The sequence below is a fragment of the Lepidochelys olivacea genome, assembly GCF_965140295.1.
Source record: "Lepidochelys olivacea isolate rLepOli2 genome assembly, chromosome: 1".
Taxonomy (NCBI): domain Eukaryota; kingdom Metazoa; phylum Chordata; order Testudines; family Cheloniidae; genus Lepidochelys; species Lepidochelys olivacea.
The window spans coordinates 269,606,219-269,627,866 of NC_140411.1; the positions used below are offsets into that span (position 1 = coordinate 269,606,219).

The 21,648-nt window shown below is 48.0% G+C and overlaps 1 protein-coding gene across 1 annotated transcript in view; it reads right to left on the reverse strand.

Moving 5' to 3' along the window:
* The window catches only part of CFAP54 (cilia and flagella associated protein 54), a 216,676-nt gene extending 196,309 nt beyond the window's left edge, over positions 1 to 20,367 (reverse strand). Inside the window, exons 1-5 of the mRNA XM_084646844.1 lie at positions 20,150 to 20,367; positions 9,663 to 9,768; positions 6,074 to 6,220; positions 4,244 to 4,415; positions 2,409 to 2,467 (exon numbers count right to left, since the gene is read on the reverse strand). Of these exons, the coding sequence (XP_084502970.1) occupies positions 2,409 to 2,467; positions 4,244 to 4,415; positions 6,074 to 6,220; positions 9,663 to 9,768; positions 20,150 to 20,355 (690 nt within the window). The 5' untranslated portion in view covers positions 20,356 to 20,367. The remainder of the gene's footprint in view (positions 1 to 2,408; positions 2,468 to 4,243; positions 4,416 to 6,073; positions 6,221 to 9,662; positions 9,769 to 20,149) is intronic.
* Between the last annotated feature and the right edge of the window lie 1,281 nt (positions 20,368 to 21,648).

A 21,648-nucleotide genomic window follows, 5' to 3' on the forward strand; every position in this document is an offset into this window, starting at 1 on the left:
CAGCAAAGACCTTTTGATATAATTAGCCCTACTAAAAGCCAGGTCTAGCTTGATTTCTACAGAATCGCAACACTTCATCCTACTGAACAGCATTTTCCTCTCTTACTATCTTTGGGCCTGATGCTCTAAGAGATGATGAGCACCCTCGTTTCCAAATGCAGTCAGTTTACAAACTCAGGCCTTCTGTAAATTACTGAACAGAAAATATATGTCCTGAATGTTGCTGACAGTATTTCCTCCAGAAATCATGAAGCACATTACACGTATAATATGAGCTACACTGGCATACAGAATAAAGATACAAAGTCACTTCCAGTTTCAATGCTAAGATGTTCAAATGGAAGATTTCCTTTGAAACTCTCCAGTCACTGAGAGGGATACACTTGCTCTTTATGAAAGACTGAAATAACCATATGTCAACAACAAAAAATATTGGATCCAGGATTGTCCAGTGTCTGCTTACTCCAGGTGGGGGGAAAATTGAAATCCAATTCAAATCTAGATAAGTAAAAAAATAAAGTCCAGGGCATACCAACTGAGACACTCATATGAAAGAACAACGAGGCATCCTTGTGGCACCTTAGAGACTAACAAATATATCACTTGTGCCAGCAATGCCCCTCTGCCATGTACACTGGCCAAACCGGACAGTCTCTACGCAAAAGAATAAATGGATACAAATCTGACATCAGGAATTATTACATTCAAAAACCAGTAGGAGAACACTTCAATCTCCCAGGACACTCAATAACAGACTTAAAAGTGACAATTCTTCCACAAAAAAACTTCAAAAACAGACTCCAATGAGAAACTGCAGAACTGGAATTAATTTGCAAACTGGACACAATCAAATTGGGCCTGAATAAAGACTGGGAGTGGATGGGTCACTACAAAAACTAATTTCCCCCTGCTGATACTCATACCTTCTTGTCAATTGTTTGCAATGGGCCACCTTGTTTACACTGGCCTCATTAGCACTGCAAAAGTGATTTCCACCCCTTCTTGTCAACTGTTGAGAATAGCCCATTCCACTTTAATTGAATTGGCTCGTTAGCACTGACCCCCACACTCCACTTGGTAAGGCAACTCCTATTTTTTCATATGCTGTGGGGTATTTATACCTCCCTACTGTATGTTCCATTCCATGCATCTGATGAAGTAGCTTTTAGCACACGAAAGCTTATGCCCAAATAAATGTGTTAGTCTCTAAGGTGCCACAAGGACTTCGTGTTGTTTTTGCTGATACAGACTAACACAGCTACCACTCTGAAACCTGTCATATGAAAGAAACGTTCACGGTTAAAAAACACCCAGCCACAGGGTGTCACTACAGCTCTAACAAAAAACAGCAAAAGGATAATTCCATTCATGTAAACAAACAGCCCAATATGGCTCAGCTTGCTGATTTATATCCTATTTTAAATAGTGAAACTATAACTACGTATAACAAATTATCCTAACCTTAGTTAACAACAGCTTGCCATTAAGAGTCATTGTTACTATTTGCTTTAGTTAAGCATTTATAGTGATGACAGAGTTACAGTGTAGTATCTGTCACATATGGATACAACATCTGTCTAAAGCATTCTGTTTTATTCAAATTTACAAGTAAGCAGTATTATATGATGGATATTTTAAGAAGATTTTTTGTCAAAATTAAGTCAAAAGGCCACATTCTCAGCTGGTGTAAATCAATGTAACTGACTTCAATTGAGCAACAATGATCTATACCAGTTGAAGATCTGGCCCAAAACATCCAGTGGGAATGAGGCTCCATCAGGGATATCTAATTAAGGACTTGAGAACCCTAAGCTCAACCCTCTGCCTTCCTCACAAAACCAGTTTAAGAATCTTGTACCACCCTTTTTTGATAATTGACTACTTTGGAATCACTACCTTGTGTCGAGATATTAGGAGCCAAAGATTGGGGTGATAAATCATTAAAATGTTGTGCAGTTAAAGTCTGCTTCACTTTTGAAATAAATAGTTTATTAAATTAAAAATGAACTAAATACAACTTCAAGGGGCTTGGATGACTCTTACTCCAACATTCCACAGGGGCTTGACTAATCCCACAGACCAGCAGCCTGGTATGGTGGGGATATATGCTCACAGTTGAATGCCACAGAGGTCCATGAAGGCTTGGGGGATTCATGTTCTCCTGCCCTTCTAATGAGAATCTCTGGATACCAAACTCTTTCACCCCACTGTCCAGGATGGTCAGCGTTACTAGTGCCAGGAAGAGTGGAGTCGGTCAGATAAGATTTACCCAATGTGGACAAAATAAAAAAGCATTTCCTTCTTTTCAGTAAAATTCTGTTTGCTGTAAAACTAAAAGTATTCTTAATAGCTGTACAATATACTAGAAATACTAAATATAAAAAACCTTCCAGTTTATCTTGCCATACCTTAGCAGACTGACCTTTGCTCATCAAATGTCTGCATATGGTGTATATATAAATTGTACCTAGAAGAATAAAAATAAATTAAAATCTATACAAAAATGGATATGAGTCCAACATTTCTACTTCAACTCTATTATGCTAGTTAACTGAAATTTTGTTGTTAGTATTTGGATTGTTAATAAGTCTCTTATTTCAAGATGAAAAACAACTGAAAATATAGTTTTAAAAATAAAAAAATTTACATAATTATTTTTAAATTAGAGAAGTTGAAGCCATTCAAATTATTGTATAATATTCATGTCCACTGTAAAATAAGTAGAAAAACAGCCTCATAAAAATTAAAATATTACTGAAGTCTTAAATGTCCACTAGAAATATTTAATATCACAGGTCAAATCAAGGGATGTGACTATTGGGGGTAGAATTTTCATGAGAAAATTCGTGGAACTTGTGATCTTCAGTCACTAAGGTACTTTTGAAAATCCCACTGTGGAAGTGTAACATGTGTAACAAAGTTCTGCATACACAAAAAGCTAGACAAGCAATAAAACACTCCAGGGTGTATATTCTGTGTAGGAAAGGACATCTATAGTGCAAAGAGGCAGCCAAACGCCAATCAACACAACTAGAAGGGCATTTCATCAACAAGCCACCACACAGCATCCATTAATAGGGTATTGGTATATGCCTTGGATGTGTAGTGAGCCACAAACCTGCTGTTGCTGAGGGAGCTACAGAAAGATGTTCTTCCCATAAGAAGGAGCAGAATCCTGGGAGGAGAAATGCCAAAGTTCAGCCCCTAACCTAACCTCATTTCAGCCAGCTGAAAGGAGCTAATGCTGGTCAAAACCATGCTCAAGACAGGAATCTGGTCCAGAGAACTGGTAATGGGATCCCAGAATGGGATTTTTAGTAGATTTTAATTTAATTATTTTATTGGGTTTCTTTGGCAGTCAAGGGACAGCTGAAAGGGAGAGGTGGGACCAAGAGTGGTCCCAGCAGATAAGTGTGGTTAGAATCTCTAGCCCCATTACAGCTCTAAACAGGAAAGAAGATACCAGCACTTCTTCACCGCCAATTCAAAAGCACCTTTTCTCTCATATGCAATTTTATATTACAATTTAGCATCAAATAATAATCCATTATTTCGGGTGGAAGAAAAAAACAGAATGACCTTTTAAGAACTCTTGATACGTCTCTTTTTATATACCCAAGTCTGTTTATCTGATCTAAATTAAGCCAAGTATGAACAACACACTTACATGGTGGATAATATTAATCAGATACAGATGGAATCAAATTCTTAATCTAAAATGATTTCCATTTTTAAAGGAATTTTTATCATTAAATCCAATGCTGGAGAATATTATTAAAAAAAGCAAACTTTTTACGTTTCAAACAGTCACATAAGTTATGTCCTACACTTCAGAAATGTAATCCTCTTTGTACAAAAAAATCCCTATTTGTAAGTACATTTTATAGCTAAAAAAATTCTCCAGTTTGCTCATGTCTCAGCATTTAATTTAAAAAATGCTTTCATTATGATCTGTCAGAATTAATTACATTAGTACACTCAAAACACTGCTCAACTGTGGTCTATGAATAAGTTATTTCTTTTACAGATGTCCAACACAAAAATGTAATACCATAGAGAAAAATGAAAAATGAAAGTCATTGTGAATTTCAAAATATCATTATTTAATTGTTGAAAAAAATACTTATTAAAAGGGAACTAGATTTTCACTCGCAGTCTTTTTGTTGTCATTACTGAACAAGTATGAAACTTCCTTCCCAAGGCATACTTCGATAGAAAAATATAAATGAAATGTGTAACGTACCATTATAGATAAGCCAACATAAATGCTCCTGAGGTAGAGTCACCTGCATAATGAGTCGTAAAAAGGACAAGATATTGAAACACATCTGCAGAGACTCTTGATTCTGGAGATTTCTATCACTGCTGCATACCATCTGGTAAATGCAAATATTCCTTCCTTGTAAAGCATGGAACTAAAGTGTATGGGAACAGAAGTAAAATAAGAAACTTTCTTTTAAAATATTTATATTTATCAGTTTTCACATTAGCAAAGCACAACAAAATACTAAACATGAGAAAGTAAAGCATATAGCAGAGTTATACCATGACAGTTACAGGCATAGTGAATTAGAGAACAGAGAAGGTGTTATTAAGCTGTGCTTCCATTAGATCCACATGCAGAGAATAAGTTTAATGCACTAGTCTCCTGCATGACAGAGGGGTAGGAAGGAAGGATAAATAAGGCACTGGACTGGGACTCAGGACAAAAGTAGATCAGTGCCTAAGGTCTAACTCTCCATATATATCAATATTATATGGACTAAGCTTTCTAATTTATGCACCTTCCATTTTGAAATTAGGTCCCGTGGCATTTCCAAGGTCCATGAAGATGGACAGAAACTTAACACATGTCGCAAGTTAACTAAAGGAAACCATTTCTGGAACTTTAGATTTATTTTAAAAATTATCTTGTAAAAGCAAAATAAAACAGATTAATGAAATCTCTGACCACATTCCCTTCTTGACGCTGAACAGTTTTTAAATACCAAAACAAACAATAGCTCTCATATTTCCAGAGCACCTTGTCCTGGATTCTAAGCAAGTCACCTCATTCCGTTTCTTCCCGAAAAAAAAATCTAAGGCCCTTTTTAAGGCTCTACTCCTAACTAAGGTCAGCTGTTCCTGGTCATCACAAGTGCAGGCAAAAAACTCACGGCTTATCCTAGCTCAGGGAGAAATCCAAATCCCCACATCAGTGTCTGGTGCAGCAGAGATTCAACAGAGCACTGCTGGGACAGAATGCATTATTTTTGTGATGCCTCCCTCTCACCTTGCCCTGCCTTTCTCATACCAAAGGACCTATCACAAACCCTTGGTCTCTTGAAGCGATAACACAAAGGGATGTTTACATCCTCCCTGAGGTCATTTGGCTTTCCTACAAATTTTCATCATTTACAGATGAAACAAATGACCATATATATCTATTTATCAGTCTATTTCATTTAATTCCTGGAAAAGAATATATTGATAGTAGTGTGATGCTGCTTTGTCATCAAGCAGTTTATGTATAGTATTTTTACACAGGAATCCTGCACAAATTACAATACAAACTTCTAATTGTGTTGACTGCCTTGTTTTCATATCATGAAGGAACACAAAAATTGCCACATTCAATCAGTGACCAGTCATCAACTTTGGTCCATATCCTGTCTTTGACAGTAGTTTAGATCAGCTGTTTTGGAGGAGAAACCCTGGTCATGGAATAACCTGCCCACAGGAAAATTGTCTACCTACCCCCAATTAGTTAGAGGTTGGATTATGCCTTGAAACGTGAGGGGTTATATCCCTTCCAAAACTTTTTTTAAATCATTAATTTTATAACCCTGGATATTCTCAGCATTCAGATAATTGTTAATCCTTTTTTAACCTCAAAGACATCTTGTGGCAAGGAGCTCTGTAGGCATGTGTGTCATTTCCTATTCTGGATATGTGAACAATTAAAGAGCTCCAGGTAGTAAATCTACCTCTCATTAGTGCAACAGTCTGATATACATTTATTGAAGCTTAATAATGGCCTCTTATTTTGAAAACATTAATATTTTTGTTAAAACTCTTTCTTGTTTATACCTACCGTAAGTGCAGCACTTTTATCACCAAAGCCATTTGGAAAAAACATGGACTTAAACTGATTCATGTCTGCTATTACCTCATCAAGGTTTATAGAACTGAACTGCTGAAGATACCGTCCATAGCACTGTAAAAGTGCCATCTTATATTCCTGGAATGTGAAGAATATGTTATTCATAGATTTTGCATTTTATTTTTCTATGCAATTATAAAATGTGTATTATACTTTTTTACACTCGTTTAACAAATGGCAATGTAGAACAATAACTGGAGGTGAAGTAGACTCATCCAGGACTATGCTGAGAAGTCAGGAAAACATTTTGTAATGTAGTTTATAATGATAAAGTCACCCACTGAAAGCATTAGAATCTTTGGAGTAATCAAAGATGAGTCAGGAGGTTTTTTTATTCAGAAACATGACAAATACCTGACAGTGGATTTAAAATATTATGTTCTCACGACAACACAACAAAGTCATGGGCTGAATGTCCTACAGCTTGAGAGGGGTAATCATAATGCTATTACTGAGAAAAGCACTTCAGAACAAAAAGCTTTATAAACTATACACAAGGATTGTTATTTCATCCCCCACTGCAGTGCCCACATCTTGAGCAAAAAGAGCAAACCGTTTCAGAGTTCACACCAAACCCACACACTGCTGTAGAACAAGAAGTGATGAAAACTAATTGATTCCATTGAAACTGCAGAAGGAATTTAGATACCTTAACTGTCCAATACACCTCATTTCATAATCCTACTCTTGTGAAAAATGCCATGGGATCTTTAATAACTACAAGCAGGCAGGAACTCAGACTTTATGTCTCATCCATAAGACAGCCCTTCGGTAGTACAAAGATCCCTTCTAAGACTATGCTGGGACAGTGGTTCCATACTGACTCAGAGGTTGAACTGCCACCTATTGCAGAGGTTCTCAAACAGTGGGTTGGGACCCTGTTTTAATTGCGTCGACAGGGCTGGCTTAGACTTGCTAGGACCTGGAGCCAACGTCTGAGCCCCACTGCCCAGGAGACACTGGGGGAATCTCGCATGAGGCACACATAGCCCCTGCCATGGGAAGAAGGGCAGAATGGGGGACACACTGAGCCCTTTCCATGGGAATAAGAGAATAATGGAAGGCATGTGGAGGATGTGAAAAGACGGGTGCACACAGAGCTGCTGGAATGGGGGACCCCGGTATGGGAGGAGTGAGGAATAGGGAATACACATAACCTCTGTCAGGGGGAGATCGGGAAAGTTGCAAGGAGTCCCTGAAATAGAGGGGATGGCATGCAGGGAGCTTGTGGAAGGTACTGGAGGGATGCAACGAGACCAGGTATGTGCAAGAAGCTCGGCCTAGGAAGTGTGAAACCCTCTAGTCCTATTAAAGTTCAGTTGCAATTAATTACCTTCCAGCCTTACTCCTGGGGGAAATCTGCATCAAAAAATTAAAAATTCTACACACAATATTTTAAAATTCTGCATATATCATTTCTCAAAATAACACAATATAATCACACTGGTATCAATTATTTTGGAAATCTATTTTAAAATACCTGTCAGCAAGTAGGAACACATGAGTTATGAGGAGAGGCTGAGGGAGCTGGGATTGTTTAGCCTGCAGAAGAGAAGAATGAGGGGGGATTTGATAGCTGCTTTCAACTACCTGAAAGGGGGTTCCAAAGAGGATGGATCTAGACTGTTCTCAATGGTAGCATATGACAGAACGAGGAGTAATGGTCTCAAGTTGCAGTGGGGGAGGTTTAGATTGGATATTAGGAAAAACTTTTTCACTAAGAGGGTGGTGAAACACTGGAATGCGTTACCTAGGGAGGTGGTGGAATCTCCTTCCTTAGAAGTTTTTAAGGTCAGGCTTGACAAAGCCCTGGCTGGGATGATTTAACTGGGAATTGGTCCTGCTTCGAGCAGGGGGTTGGACTAGATGACCTTCTGGGGTCCCTTCCAACCCTAATATTCTATGATTCTATGTCTGTAACAATACAGATAATGAAAAAGATTCAGGAAATGTTTTTTGTCAAATAGATTCCTTACTAGGCATATAAATACAGAACTTTGAGTAATTCATTTAAACTACAATACAGAACCATATTTCCCGCCCCCATCAGAAGCAGTGCAAAAGCTTGGGGGAGTCTGGGGTAATGGAAGAGATGAGGGAGAGGAAAGGAGTCTGGGAGTGAACCTGGGGGGTTGTTAGGTGTGGGTGGAAGAAATATGGAACAGATTTTTTTTGGGGGGAGGGGGTTAGGGAGCCTCCCCTATGCAGACCCTGGCTGATCCCTAGCCTCTCCCATTCAGTCAGGCACATCTGCCCCTGACTCCATGTGTCCCTGTCACTCCATGTGTCCCTGCACCTGCTCCTCCATCCCCATGTGTCCCTCCACCCCACAGCCACCCTCCATGTGTCTCTGCATCCCCTCCCTGTCCCTGGATGTCCCTATACCCCTCTGCCAGTCCCCTATCCCCATCCCCATGTGTCCCTGCATCCCTCCTGCTTGTGCAGGACCAGCTCTAGGCACCAGCAAATTTTTTGCTTGGGGTGGCAAAAAACCTAGAGCTGGCCCTGCGCTTGTGCCCATGTGTTTCTATGCCCCCACTCGGCCACCCCCTTCCCCTATATGACCCTACACCCCCTCCCCCTGTCCCCATTTGGCCCAGCACCTCCACTCCCATTCAGCCTTTGTCCCAGTCTGTCCTTCCCCAATAGCCCTTAGGAACCCCAGTCTCTGACACCTCCCCAGCCCCACGCTGTCTGTCCCCCCCATATCCTCTGTTTACTGACTTGGCCCCACAGGCACAGCACTGCCAGACAGGCAATCTCTTCCCTTCCCTATTGGCAACTGGGCCTACTACCCACCCGGGAGCAGCTGCTCTGTTTTAGTGCCACAGTGGCCCCTGGCGGGCAAAAGGTGGAATTGCAGCAACTTTCTGGTAGAAGTTATTTTCTCTGGAAAAAGATTATGCGTGGTACATTAATTATGCATGCAAGCAGTGGCACAGAATTCCCCCAGGAATAAGTAGTACATTCTTGAACTGTCTCTGAATATTGGCTGGGAATAAACCCTCAAAATCCCAGGCAATAAACCGGGTTGGCAGGGCCTCCTCTTAAGGACATCCATGTGATAAGGTTTGAGGTCCCGTTCAGCAGGCAACAAAAGACATGTACTCATCAACACAGGTCCATTCTTTTTACTATTATTAAATATTTTGTATTTTATTGCAAGAGTGCCTAGAGGCCCCAATCAGAGACTGCAGCCCCACCGTGCTAGCATTATACACACATAATGAAAAGATGGGCCCTGCCTCAAAGAGTTTTTAGTCTTAAACATAAGACGACAGACAACAGGTGGACACAAGAAACAGATGGGGGAGCAAAATGCAACATTGAAACAATTATGCTCAGTGTAATAAGCTATGGCCACAATACACCAACTGCAATTAGAGTTATTTTTATTAATTTATCTCACATTCAAAACAGCTTCCAGTAAAGTATAATTAACCGAAACCCCAACATAGAAACACACAATGAATCACAAAAAGACTTGGGAGTAGAATCTTTTCTATTTAATATGACTTACTTTGATCTGAATAAGGAGGTCACCAACTTTCAGAAGTTTTTCATTGTAATACCAATCTGGCAGTCGAGGCTTATACTTGATCCAAATATTAAACAAAGTGTTTGCTCTAAACAAACAGCAGGAGACAAAAGTTACACATTAAAAGCTGGCAACAGACCTGCTACATCAAGTAAATGAATAATAAAACCTCCAGTTATGTTATCCATTAAAGAGCTCTTTCTTCCAAATGCACCTGAAACAATATGAACACTATGAATTTAAAAACCAAGTGATTATTAACATTGATTTGAGCAAACAAGTCAACCATCAAGTTTCACGCTTTTATCACAATGGATTTACTTTAGGATGAATTACCTCCTATAGAAGTACTTATCGAAATGTTCTAACATATGAATCCTTTGAAGTATTCCAACAGGGTCATAAGAGGTGTATAATGTGTCCCACTTTCCCAGCTAGTATGAAAAATGTTGAAAATCACTGTATGTTTAGAGATGTTCAGTCTTAAAAAACTATTTGGTATTTTAAATAAACTCAATGGATTACAATGTGGAAAAATCATTAGATTAGAACAAATGAATGAAAAGGACAGAAAAGAAAAATGTCAAAAGTAATAAAGCATGTCAGGCAGCCATAAACTAAGTAATTAGTGGATCCGGAAATAAAAACCGATATTTTTCATACTATGGCATGTATCACAGGAATAAGAAGAGAACTAACTAGACAGTCTCTGGTATGAGATTGATCTAGCATGAAATGTACAAGAAAATTACAATAGTTGGAATAGATAAGGACATATGTGCTGGGGGTGGAAGAGAAAAAGCAAATGAAAAACTAACTAAAAAAGTATTCTAAGGGTATGTCTACACTGCAGTTAAAGACCCACAGCTGGCCCACGTCAGCTGATTCGGGCTTGTGGAACTCAGGCTGCAGGCTGTTTAACTGTGGTGCAGACATTCAGGAGCCCGAGCCTGAATATTTACACTGCAGTTAAACAGCCCCATAGCCTGAGTCCCACGAGCCCGAGTCAGCTGACATGGGCCAGCCGCGGGTGTTTAATTGCTGTGTAGACATACCTCAGGCAATATCAGATATCATCAGTGGCCAAAAATGTCACCTTCTGCTGGGCCAGGTTATTACTCTCTTATGTTTCAATCACAGACCAGACCACAATTATCTATAGTGCTATCACCAAGGATGATTTAGTGTAACAAACTCCATCTCTGATTAATCCAACAGGTCTCCAGTAAACTGTAATTGATCCTCAAGGGCAGCCTGCCTGCTAAGTAGAGTGCACCAGCTACGTCGTGCCACCACTCTGACTCCTATACTGGCTGTAATTTGAATAATGGGGTCCTTGTCTTTAAAACTCTAAATGGATATGACAGGTGGTCTGAAACAACATTCTCTTTGTACTTAATTGAGAAAGCCACATTCAAAAGGGGACATGATAGCTGGTTGGAAACCAGGTTCATAGTAAGAAGGACAGGGGTTTTCAGAGGAGCACTCCATTAAAGAATTAAATTACGAATCTTCACAATGCCAAACATCTATTTTTGCAGGTAATCCCCTAACAAATCACCTGCAGATCAGTCTCAACAATCATAACAGAGATACTCATAAGTAACAACTTATAAATAAGGAAGAAGAGAGGAGACAGAGAAGCTAAAATTTGAAGACATCCTTTTCACAGGATTCTTACTCCTGGGTCTTGTGCTCTCTAATATGAGACAAATGGAAGTCTCCAAGCTCCAAGGACCTTACAAGGGCCGCAGGAGTGGGTTGCAGTTCAAGCCACCTCCTCTATTGGTCAAATGACATTGGGACCCATAAAGCCACCTTTTTGTAACTTTCCAGTCAGTTCCTGATTTTAGCAGGAAATGAATGCTCCTCAAAACAGAAATTGGCCAATCACATGAAAAATAAATAGTTTGTTCAGATACAAAAATACAAATGTCAAAGAAGAAAGGTATAAATCACCTTCAAATTCCAAGGGGAAAAGGGTGACCTTGGTGTAATGTAGGTCCTCAGCCTTCTATTGGACCCCACATTAGAGCTCAGAAGTTTGTAATATAATAGTTCTAAGGTTTCAGTACTTAACTGTTAGATGCAAAGGCTTCCTGCACTAATGCAAAACCAAGTCCACAACTTTATACACTAGTTTTCAAACTTCCTGGCACTTGTAATGGAGAAGTTTACTTCTCTTCTGCGTGTAAATATATTTGGTATTAGAAGAGTATTCATGTCCCTCTAAATTCAAATAGTAACTATTGTCACTCTTTTCAGAGTAGCAGCCGTATTAGTCTGTACCCGCAAAAAGAAAAGGAGGACTTGTGGCACCTTAGAGACTAACAAATTTATTTGAGCATAAGCTTTTGTGAGCTACAGCTCACTTCATCGGATGCATTCGTGTATGGTAACACCCACTGTTTCATGTTCTCTGTATATAAATCTCCCCACTGTATTTTCCACTGAATGCATCCAATGAAGTGAGCTGTAAATAAATTTGTTAGTCTCTAATGTGCCACAAGTCCTCCTTTTCTTTTTGCGGATACAGACTAACATGGCTGCTACTCTGAAACCTGTCATTATGCAAGGCACTGAATTTAGCCATATGGAGTGGAAATCTATCAACTTAATGAAAAAACTCGTACAGATGCAGACAGACATCACCTTACCTGATCACTCTCATTACAGTGTGTATGGTAACACCCATTGTTTCATGTTCTCTGTGTATATAAATCTCCCCACTGTATTTTCCTGTCACTCTGAACATAATCTACACCCTCACAAGTACCTGGTCTGACAAAATGATAATGGATTCTCGAGTATATACAAATGCCTTAGGAGGCATTGACGCTGGCCATTTTGAGATCCTCACTACAAGAGAAACCAGGAGTACCTTCGCCAGGGCTGGTGTTTCAAACACAAAAAATGGTCCAACTGTGTCGAGAGTTCCAACAACGCCTGATACGAGCAAGGCAAGAGGGAAGCAATACAGCAGCTTTCTAAGCAACCTCAGAGATGAATATCTGTGATCTGGAGAGGTACCTGAATACACATTGCCACTCAGAATTCCTACCTCCATCTCCCTATACTGAATTTGAAGGGAGGATGCTGAAAGTTTTCATGCAATGCTGCCTGGAGCAGGAGGTTTGCCATGGCATTAGGATGCTGGAGTTTTGGAAGTGAGAGCTCTCTCTCCCTACATTTTTTGCTGACATTTCTTACTTGGAGATGATAAATGTCAGATGAACTGTTCGGTACTACTTACTTCAAGGATAAAGACTAAGAGGGCATCAGTTCCTAGCTTCAAGGCGGACAGTGCAGAATAATTGGGATGTGAAACTGCCCTGCTGGGCCTTGAAGTGAGCTGAGTCTGTGCTGATATAGGCAGCACCTGCAGAATCCCAGTTCTTAGCAAATAGAGCTGATTTAGGTTTTCACTTCAAGGATTTCTCCTTTAAAGGATTCTGAAGTGCTGGACTTCCTGGTTTTGCAGGAGGGTGCCTCAAGAATGCCTTTGATGCATTCCCCACATCACTGAGCACTTGGGATGACATTTGCAGACAGATCAGATTCAGTACACCCAACTCCCAATCAAAGGATATAATAAATGTTCATTATTACACACATTTTTCTACGGCACAATGTTTGAAGTTGCTGAGTGGTCTTCCTTCCTCTGAGGAGTCTAGGTGGAGACTGACATTTTAAAAAAGAATAAAGAACAGCCAAAGGAACGAAAGAATGAATCTCTGAGGCAACAAATGAAGGCTTACAAAAGTACCAAAGTGAAAGATGATGAAGCTCTACAAACAGAGACACCAAAGGTATAACATGATTCAATGGCTGGAAATCGAAGCTGAACAAAGTCAGACTGGAAATAAGGTGCAATATTTTAACTGTGAGAGTAATTCACCATTAGAACAATTTCCTAAGGGTCATGGTGGATTCATCACCAACAATTCTGAAATCAAGATCGGATGTATTTCTAAAAGATACACTCTAGGAATTATTTTGGGGAAGTTCTGGGGCCTGCTACAGGAGGTCAGACTAGATGATTACAATAGTCCCTTCTGGTCTTGGAATCTATTAAATCCGCAAGGGAAAAAGTCTGAAACACCAAGTGAAGGTGCCAAAGCACCTAGAAGCCGAAATAAAAGCTTGGTCATATACTTGAACATCCCCAACTCCCTGGAAACTGGTGCACCCTGATGGTACGCCTGGGCCTAACCGTCATCCTGAATGAAAGAATTATGGAAAAACAAATGTATCAATTAAAAACAAAAAACAAAAAAAAAGAACCTTAGCTGATTAGAAATTGGGAAGGTCTACAGCAGAACAGGACACCCAGAGATGATCACTGCTGGGTTGCAAAGTCAGAGTGCCAGATGGAAAGGTTCAGCTGCTCTGGGGAGCATTGTTGCTTCAGTTAACTGAAAAGTTCCAAGAGTTAGAGTTGGGTGATAGGAAGTTGGTTCATGACACAACCACCCCCCATCACTGTTCAGAGGGATGAAAAATGCTGACAGCTTGGGAAGTTCCACCTGCCCCGTACTAGGGTGCTGAGAATTAGAAGTAAGAACTCTGCTCAGGCGGTATTTTTCAGAACCAGCTGTTTCCCTTGAAGGAAAAAGTAAGTGTATATCATAGAGCCTAGATATTATAGTGATGGTCACCATGCAAATATATATTATAAGCACTTATAAAGAGACAGACATCCACAAACGCACACTGTATGAATTGGATATTTTCCTGGCTGCTGCATACATAGTGCATTATATTATTATTTATATTATTATACTATATTATTTTATATTAAATTATAAAAATTTAGAGTGTGCATCCATACACTTATGTGTACCCACACATGCATACACATATAAAGGTGCACAAGTACATATGAACATATGCATAGCTATATGATATATATCTAGTGTTTTTCTTAACCCCCTCCCCAGTCATCTGAAGTCATAAGACTACATGAGACTCAACATAAAAGTTTCTAGACTTCATGATTGTGCAAGAAAAGCTGAAAAACATAAACCCTGACAGCTAAAAAAACAGACGGCAAATAAGAGCCCAACATGTAAGATTTTTTTTAATCTCAATTTTTAAGCAAATTTCATTTTTTGTTTTTAAACACCTGGGGTTTGGAACACTGTAAAATGCATGTGACACTAGGTGGGAATCCAGCACAGTGGCAGGGAGGGTGTCAAGTTGGAGGTGAGGAGAAAATTTGAGCAGATGGTTGGGGGACAGGAAGACTAGAAGGTGAGGGGCATGATGGATGAGAGCTACAAAGAGCAGATAAGAAAGCCTACAGGGGCTGACAGTAACTAGATTGACAGGGTAAAGAGGAGGACCCAGCCAAAAGAGGCAGCGGCTGGGGGAGACTGCCAGGGAAGGGGGCAGCAGGAAGGGACAGTAGATTCAAGGGGATTGCAGGAGAGAGGCAAGGGGCTGGTGGAGAATTGCAGTGGGAGAGATGGGGAGCAGTGGTTGGAAGAGGACTTTTGGGGAGAAAGATGTGGGGGATCAGGAGCCAGACAGAGATTGCAGGGCGTCAGGATCCAGATAGCTGTTGTGGAGGGAGGTGGGGACAGAGTCCAGATGGGGGTTACACAGGGAGGCGGCAGGATCCGGATGGGGGCTGCAGGGAGAGGTGCCAGCATCTGGATGGGGGTCTTCAGGTAGCAGTGGGGGCGCAAGGTCCAGGCAGGGATCTGCAGGGGAGGTTGAGGGAGCAAGGGCTGGATGGCTGTTGGGGGGCACAAGGTAAGGATATGGGGCTGTGGGAAGTAGTGGGGAGCAGGGTTCAGATGAGGCTTGTTGGGGGGAGCTACAGGGGCCCCGGGGCTGGACGGGGTAGAGACAGCAGGGACCTGATGGGGGTTACAGAGGGCCTGCGGGGTCCCTGGGGCAAGACAGGATGGGCAGGGTCTGTATGGGAGTTATGGGAGGGGGGCTGCAAAGTCCCCAGGGTGGGGGGCAGGGTCCAGCTGGTGGCTATGGGGGAGCTGCAGGGTCCCAGGGGGCGCAGGATCCGGATGGAGGTTACAGAGGGAGAGCTGCAGAGTGCCCAGGGTAGGGGGGCAGAGTCCAGATAGCCTAGGTGTTACTGGAGCAGTGGAAGCTGCAGAGTCTCCGGGAGAAGCGGAGCTAAAAAGTCCCCAGAGCAGGGTCCAAATGGAGGTTACAGTGGGGAAGCTGCAGAGTCCCCAGGAAGCTGCAGGTCCCAGGAGCGGGAAAAGGTGGGCAGGGTCTGGATGAGAGTAACCAGGGGGAGATGGCTGCATGGTCCCCGGGGTGGGATGGGGGCCTGGGTCCAGATGAGTTATGGTACGGGGGGTGGGGGAAGGGGCTGCAGGGTCCTGGTATGGGGGGCAGGGTCTGGATGAGGGTTATGGTGCGGGGTGTATGCAGGGTCTCGATGTGGATGGGCAGGGTCTGGATGAGGGCTACAGTGCTGGAGGGCAGCAGGGTCTGGATGAGGGTTATGGTGCGGGGTGTATGCAGGGTCTCGATGTGGATGGGCAGGGTCTGGATGAGGGCTACAGTGCTGGAGGGCAGCAGGGTCTGGATGAGGGTTACGGGGCGGGGAGTTGCAGGGTCCCCAGTGGCGGGGGGGGGAGGGTCTGGATGAGGATTATGAGGGGGTGCAGATTCCAGGTGCAGGGGGGCAGGGTCCAGATGACAAAGGGTTACGGTGCAAGGAGGCAGGGTTCAGATGAGGGTTACGGTGCAGGGGGGCTGTAGGGTCCCAGTGTGGGGTGGGTAGGGTCCAGATGAGGGTTAGGGGTGGGTGCTGCAGGGTCCCAGTGCAGGGGGGGGTAGGGTCCGGATGAGGGTTGGAGGGGTACAGGGTCCCAGTGTGGGGGGAGGTAGCATCCGCATGAGGGTTGCGGGGAGGGGGGCGGTACTGCAGGGTCCCAGTGCGGGGTAGGTAGGCTCCGCATGAGGGTTGGGGAGGGTGCTGTAGGGTTCAGGAGTGCGGTGGGTGTAGTGTCTGGATGACGGTTGGGGGGGGGGGTGCAGAGTCCCAGAGCAAAGGGGATAGGGTCCAGATGAGAGATGTGGGGGCTGCAGGGTCCCGTTGCAGGGGGAATAGGGTTCCGATGACGGGTGGTGGGGGTGCAGGGTCCTGTTGCGGGGCAAAGGGGGTAGGGTCTGGGTAAGAGGTGGGGGGGGCAGGGTCCCGGCATGGGATGGGGGGTAAGGTTGAGTGAGGGTCGAGGGGGGTGCAGGGTCCCGGGGCGGGGGAGTAGGGTTGAGTGAGGGTCGAGGGGGGTGCAGGGTCCCGGGGCGGGGGAGTAGGGTTGAGTGAGGGTCAAGGGGGGTGCGGGGTCCCGGGGCGGGGGAGTAGGGTTGAGTGAGGGTGGAGGGGGGTGCGGGGTCCCGGGGCGGGGGAGTAGGGGTGAGTGAGGGTCGAGGGGGGTGCGGGGTCCCGGGGCGGGGGAGTAGGGTTGAGTGAGGGTGGAGGGGGGTGCGGGGTCCCGGGGCGGGGGAGTAGGGTTGAGTGAGGGTGGAGGGGGGTGCGGGGTCCCGGGGCGGGGGAGTAGGGTTGAGTGAGGGTGGAGGGGGGTGCGGGGTCCCGGGGCGGGGGAGTAGGGTTGAGTGAGGGTGGAGGGGGGTGCGGGGTCCCGGGGCGGGGGAGTAGGGTTGAGTGAGGGTGGAGGGGGGTGGGGGGTCCCGGGGCGGGGGAGTAGGGTTGAGTGAGGGTGGAGGGGGGTGCGGGGTCCCGGGGCGGGGGAGTAGGGTTGAGTGAGGGTGGAGGGGGGTGCGGGGTCCCGGGGCGGGGGAGTAGGGTTGAGTGAGGGTCGAGGGGGGTGCGGGGTCCCGGGGCGGGGGAGTAGGGTTGAGTGAGGGTCGAGGGGGGTGCGGGGTCCCGGGGCGGGGGAGTAGGGTTGAGTGAGGGTCGAGGGGGGTGCGGGGTCCCGGGGCGGGGGAGTAGGGTTGAGTGAGGGTCGAGGGGGGTGCGGGGTCCCGGGGCGGGGGAGTAGGGTTGAGTGAGGGTGGAGGGGGGTGCGGGGTCCCGGGGCGGGGGAGTAGGGTTGAGGGGGGTGCGGGGTCCCGGGGCGGGGGAGTAGGGTTGAGTGAGGGTTGAGGGGGGTGCGGGGTCCCGGGGCGGGGGAGTAGGGTTGAGTGAGGGTGGAGGGGGGTGCGGGGTCCCGGGGCGGGGGAGTAGGGTTGAGGGGGGTGCGGGGTCCCGGGGCGGGGGAGTAGGGTTGAGTGAGGGCGGAGGGGGGTGCGGGGTCCCGGGGCGGGGGAGTAGGGTTGAGTGAGGGCGGAGGGGGGTGCGGGGTTCCGGGGCGGGGGAGTAGGGTTGAGTGAGGGCGGAGGGGGGTGCGGGGTCCCGGGGCGGGGGAGTAGGGGTGAGTGTGGGCGGAGGGGGGGGCGGGGTCCCGGGGCGGGGGAGTAGGGTTGAGTGAGGGCGGAGGGGGGGGCGGGGTCCCGGGGCGGGGGAGTAGGGTTGAGTGAGGGTCGAGGGGGGGGCGGGGTCCCGGGGCGGGGGAGTAGGGTTGAGTGTGGGCGGAGGGGGGGGCGGGGTCCCGGGGCGGGGGAGTAGGGTTGAGTGTGGGCGGAGGGGGGGGCGGGGTCCCGTGGCGGGGGAGTAGGGTTGAGTGTGGGCGGAGGGGGGGGCGGGGTCCCGGGGCGGGGGAGTAGGTTTGAGTGTGGGCGGAGGGGGGGGCGGGGTCCCGGGGCGGGGGAGTAGGTTTGAGTGTGGGCGGAGGGGGGGGCGGGGTCCCGGGGCGGAGGAGTAGGGTTGAGTGAGGGCGGAGGGGGGGGCGGGGTCCCGGGGCGGGGGAGTAGGGTTGAGTGTGGGTCGAGGGGGGGGCGGGGGAGTAGGGTTGAGTGTGGGTCGAGGGGGGGGCGGGGTCCCGGGGCGGGGGAGTAGGGTTGAGTGAGGGTCGAGGGGGGGGCGGGGTCCCGGGGCGGCGGAGTAGGGTTGAGTGAGGGTGGAGGGCGGGGCGGGGTCCCGGGGCGGGGGAGTAGGGTTGAGTGTGGGTCGAGGGGGGGGCGGGGTCCCGGGGCGGGGGAGTAGGGTTGAGTGTGGGCGGAGGGGGGGGCGGGGCCCCGGGGCGGGGGAGTAGGGTTGAGTGAGGGTCGAGGGGGGGGCGGGGTCCCGGGGCGGGGGAGTAGGGTTGAGTGAGGGCCGAGGGGGGTGCGGGGTCCCGGGGCGGGGGAGTAGGGTTGAGTGAGGGCGGAGGGGGGGGCGGGGTCCCGGGGCGGGGGAGTAGGGTTGAGTGAGGGTGGAGGGGGGGGCGGGGTCCCGGGGCGGGGGAGTAGGGTTGAGTGTGGGTCGAGGGGGGGGCGGGGGAGTAGGGTTGAATGTGGGTCGAGGGGGGGGCGGGGTCCCGGGGCGGGGGAGTAGGGTTGAGTGTGGGTCGAGGGGGGGGCGGGGTCCCGGGGCGGGGGAGTAGGGTTGAGTGAGGGTCGAGGGGGGGGCGGGGTCCCGGGGCGGGGGAGTAGGGTTGAGTGAGGGTCGAGGGGGGGGCGGGGTCCCGGGGCGGGGGAGTAGGGTTGAGTGAGGGCCGAGGGGGGTGCGGGGTCCCGGGGCGGGGGAGTAGGGGTGAGTGTGGGCGGAGGGGGGGGCGGGGTCCCGGGGCGGGGGAGTAGGGTTGAGTGAGGGCGGAGGGGGGGGCGGGGTCCCGGGGCGGGGGAGTAGGGTTGAGTGAGGGTCGAGGGGGGGGCGGGGGAGTAGGGTTGAATGTGGGTCGAGGGGGGGGCGGGGTCCCGGGGCGGGGGAGTAGGGTTGAGTGTGGGTCGAGGGGGGGGCGGGGTCCCGGGGCGGGGGAGTAGGGTTGAGTGAGGGTCGAGGGGGGGGCGGGGTCCCGGGGCGGGGGAGTAGGGTTGAGTGAGGGTCGAGGGGGGAGCGGGGTCCCGGGGCGGCGGAGTAGGGTTGAGTGAGGGTGGAGGAGGGTGCGGGGTCCCGGGGCGGGGGAGTAGGGTTGAGTGAGGGTCGAGGGGGGTGCGGGGTCCCGGGGCGGGGGAGTAGGGTTGAGTGAGGGCCGAGGGGGGTGCGGGGTCCCGGGGCGGCGGAGTAGGGTTGAGTGAGGGCGGAGGGGGGGGCGGGGTCCCGGGGCGGGGGAGTAGGGTTGAGTGAGGGCCGAGGGGGGTGCGGGGTCCCGGGGCGGGGGAGTAGGGTTGAGTGAGGGCGGAGGGGGGGGCGGGGTCCCGGGGCGGCGGAGTAGGGTTGAGTGAGGGCGGAGGAGGGTGCGGGGTCCCGGGGCGGGGGAGTAGGGTTGAGTGAGGGTCGAGGGGGGTGCGGGGTCCCGGGGCGGGGGAGTAGGGTTGAGTGAGGGTGGAGGGGGGTGCGGGGTCCCGGGGCGGGGGAGTAGGGTTGAGTGTGGGTTGAGGGGGGTGCGGGGTCCCGGGCGGTGTGTCGCGGGCAGTGCCGCCAGTGGCCGGGCCTGGCACCCTGGCAGCAGGCGGCGCCCTCCGGGAGCACGTTACGGACCCGCTCCCCGCCCGCGCTCTGCCTGTACCCGCGTCTGTGCAGCTCCTGCCTCCGCGGCTCGGCCGCCTCCGCGCTGCACAGCCGGCGCATGAAGCCCAGGAAGTCCCGCAGCTCGGACTCGAAGCTGTCGATCACCGGGTTCCCCGGCTCCAGCGCCCCGAAGAAAGTAGCCGGCGGGGGCTGCGTCCCGTGGCAGGGAGGCGGCGGCGGGGGGGACCCGGCCTCCGCCATCATCCCGCTGCCTGCCCTGTATACAGGGGCGGTTGCGTGGCAACGGGCGGAGGCGGCGTGTGAAGGCTCCTGGCCTGGCTGGTGTTTGCGCCCCGCGTCCTGGCTCCGTCTCGGGCTTTGAACAGACCCGGCACTGGCCGGCGGGGAGAGTATAAGGCCAGGCGGGATGACTAGACGGGCCGGTGTGAGCTAGGCCAATGGCCACAGGGGCTGGGGCTGCGGCAGCCCGCTCTGGCTTGAACTGGTTCCCAATATCGACAGGGTGTAGAGAAGTGGTTCTCACACTTATGTACTGGTGACCTCTTCCACATAGCAAGCCTCTGCGTGCAACCCGCCCCCCCCATTAAAAACAGGTTTTTTGTATTTTTAACACCATTATAAAAGCGGGGCTTGGGGTGGAGGCTGACAGCTCAGGATCCTCCATGTAATAACCTCACAACCCCCTGAGGGGTCCCGACCCCCAGTTTGAGAACCCCTGGTTTATAGTTTGATTCAGTGGCTCTTAGCACCCCCACTGTCAGTATTTGTACAAATTGTTCCAGCACCCCTGCCAATGGCCGGCCCTGCATTGAGCTTAGCCATCTGGGGTTGGTTCATCAGGTCCTCTACAAGGCTGCCAGCATGGAGCTGAAGACAGTTGGAGGTGGCAAATCCATCACTGCCCTTGGTGGTTTGTTCCACAAGGATTATTGTGCCAAGTTTCTAATTTGCATTTGCTGGGCTTTAACTCCCAGCCCTTGGTTCTGGTTATGCCTTTCTCCATTAAATTAAAGGCTACTTTAGACTAAAGTCTTCAGTACACTGCATTTTCTCCCTGTGAAGGCACTTTATACACAGAGCTGGTCAGAGAAACTGTGAGGGAACCATATTCTGTCAAAAATCTAAACACATAACAAAATCAGATCAATTTTGCCAAAATTTCATTGTGGAAGAGAACCACGAAAAAAGCTCCAATAACATTAAAGTGGCCTGTTTTGACACTTTTGGAATAAAAAGGTTAGTGTTTCCATTTTGAAATTACTTAGTTTCTAACCTTTTTTAATTTTTCATTTTATTATAATACTATATAAAATAAAAAAGTCAAACCCAGAATAAGTGTTTAGATCAAAATATTTTGCTCAACCAGAAAAATGTTATGATGAATGTTGGATTCATGCAATTTCCTCATTTGATGAAGAACTCAAAGAGAAATTTTCAGCCCAGGAAAACATAGCATATTTCTTTAAATAAGTTAGTCCTGGAGCCTTTCTTAAAATCTTCTCTCAGCTACCAAAAATGGCAGTGCAATTTTGTTAC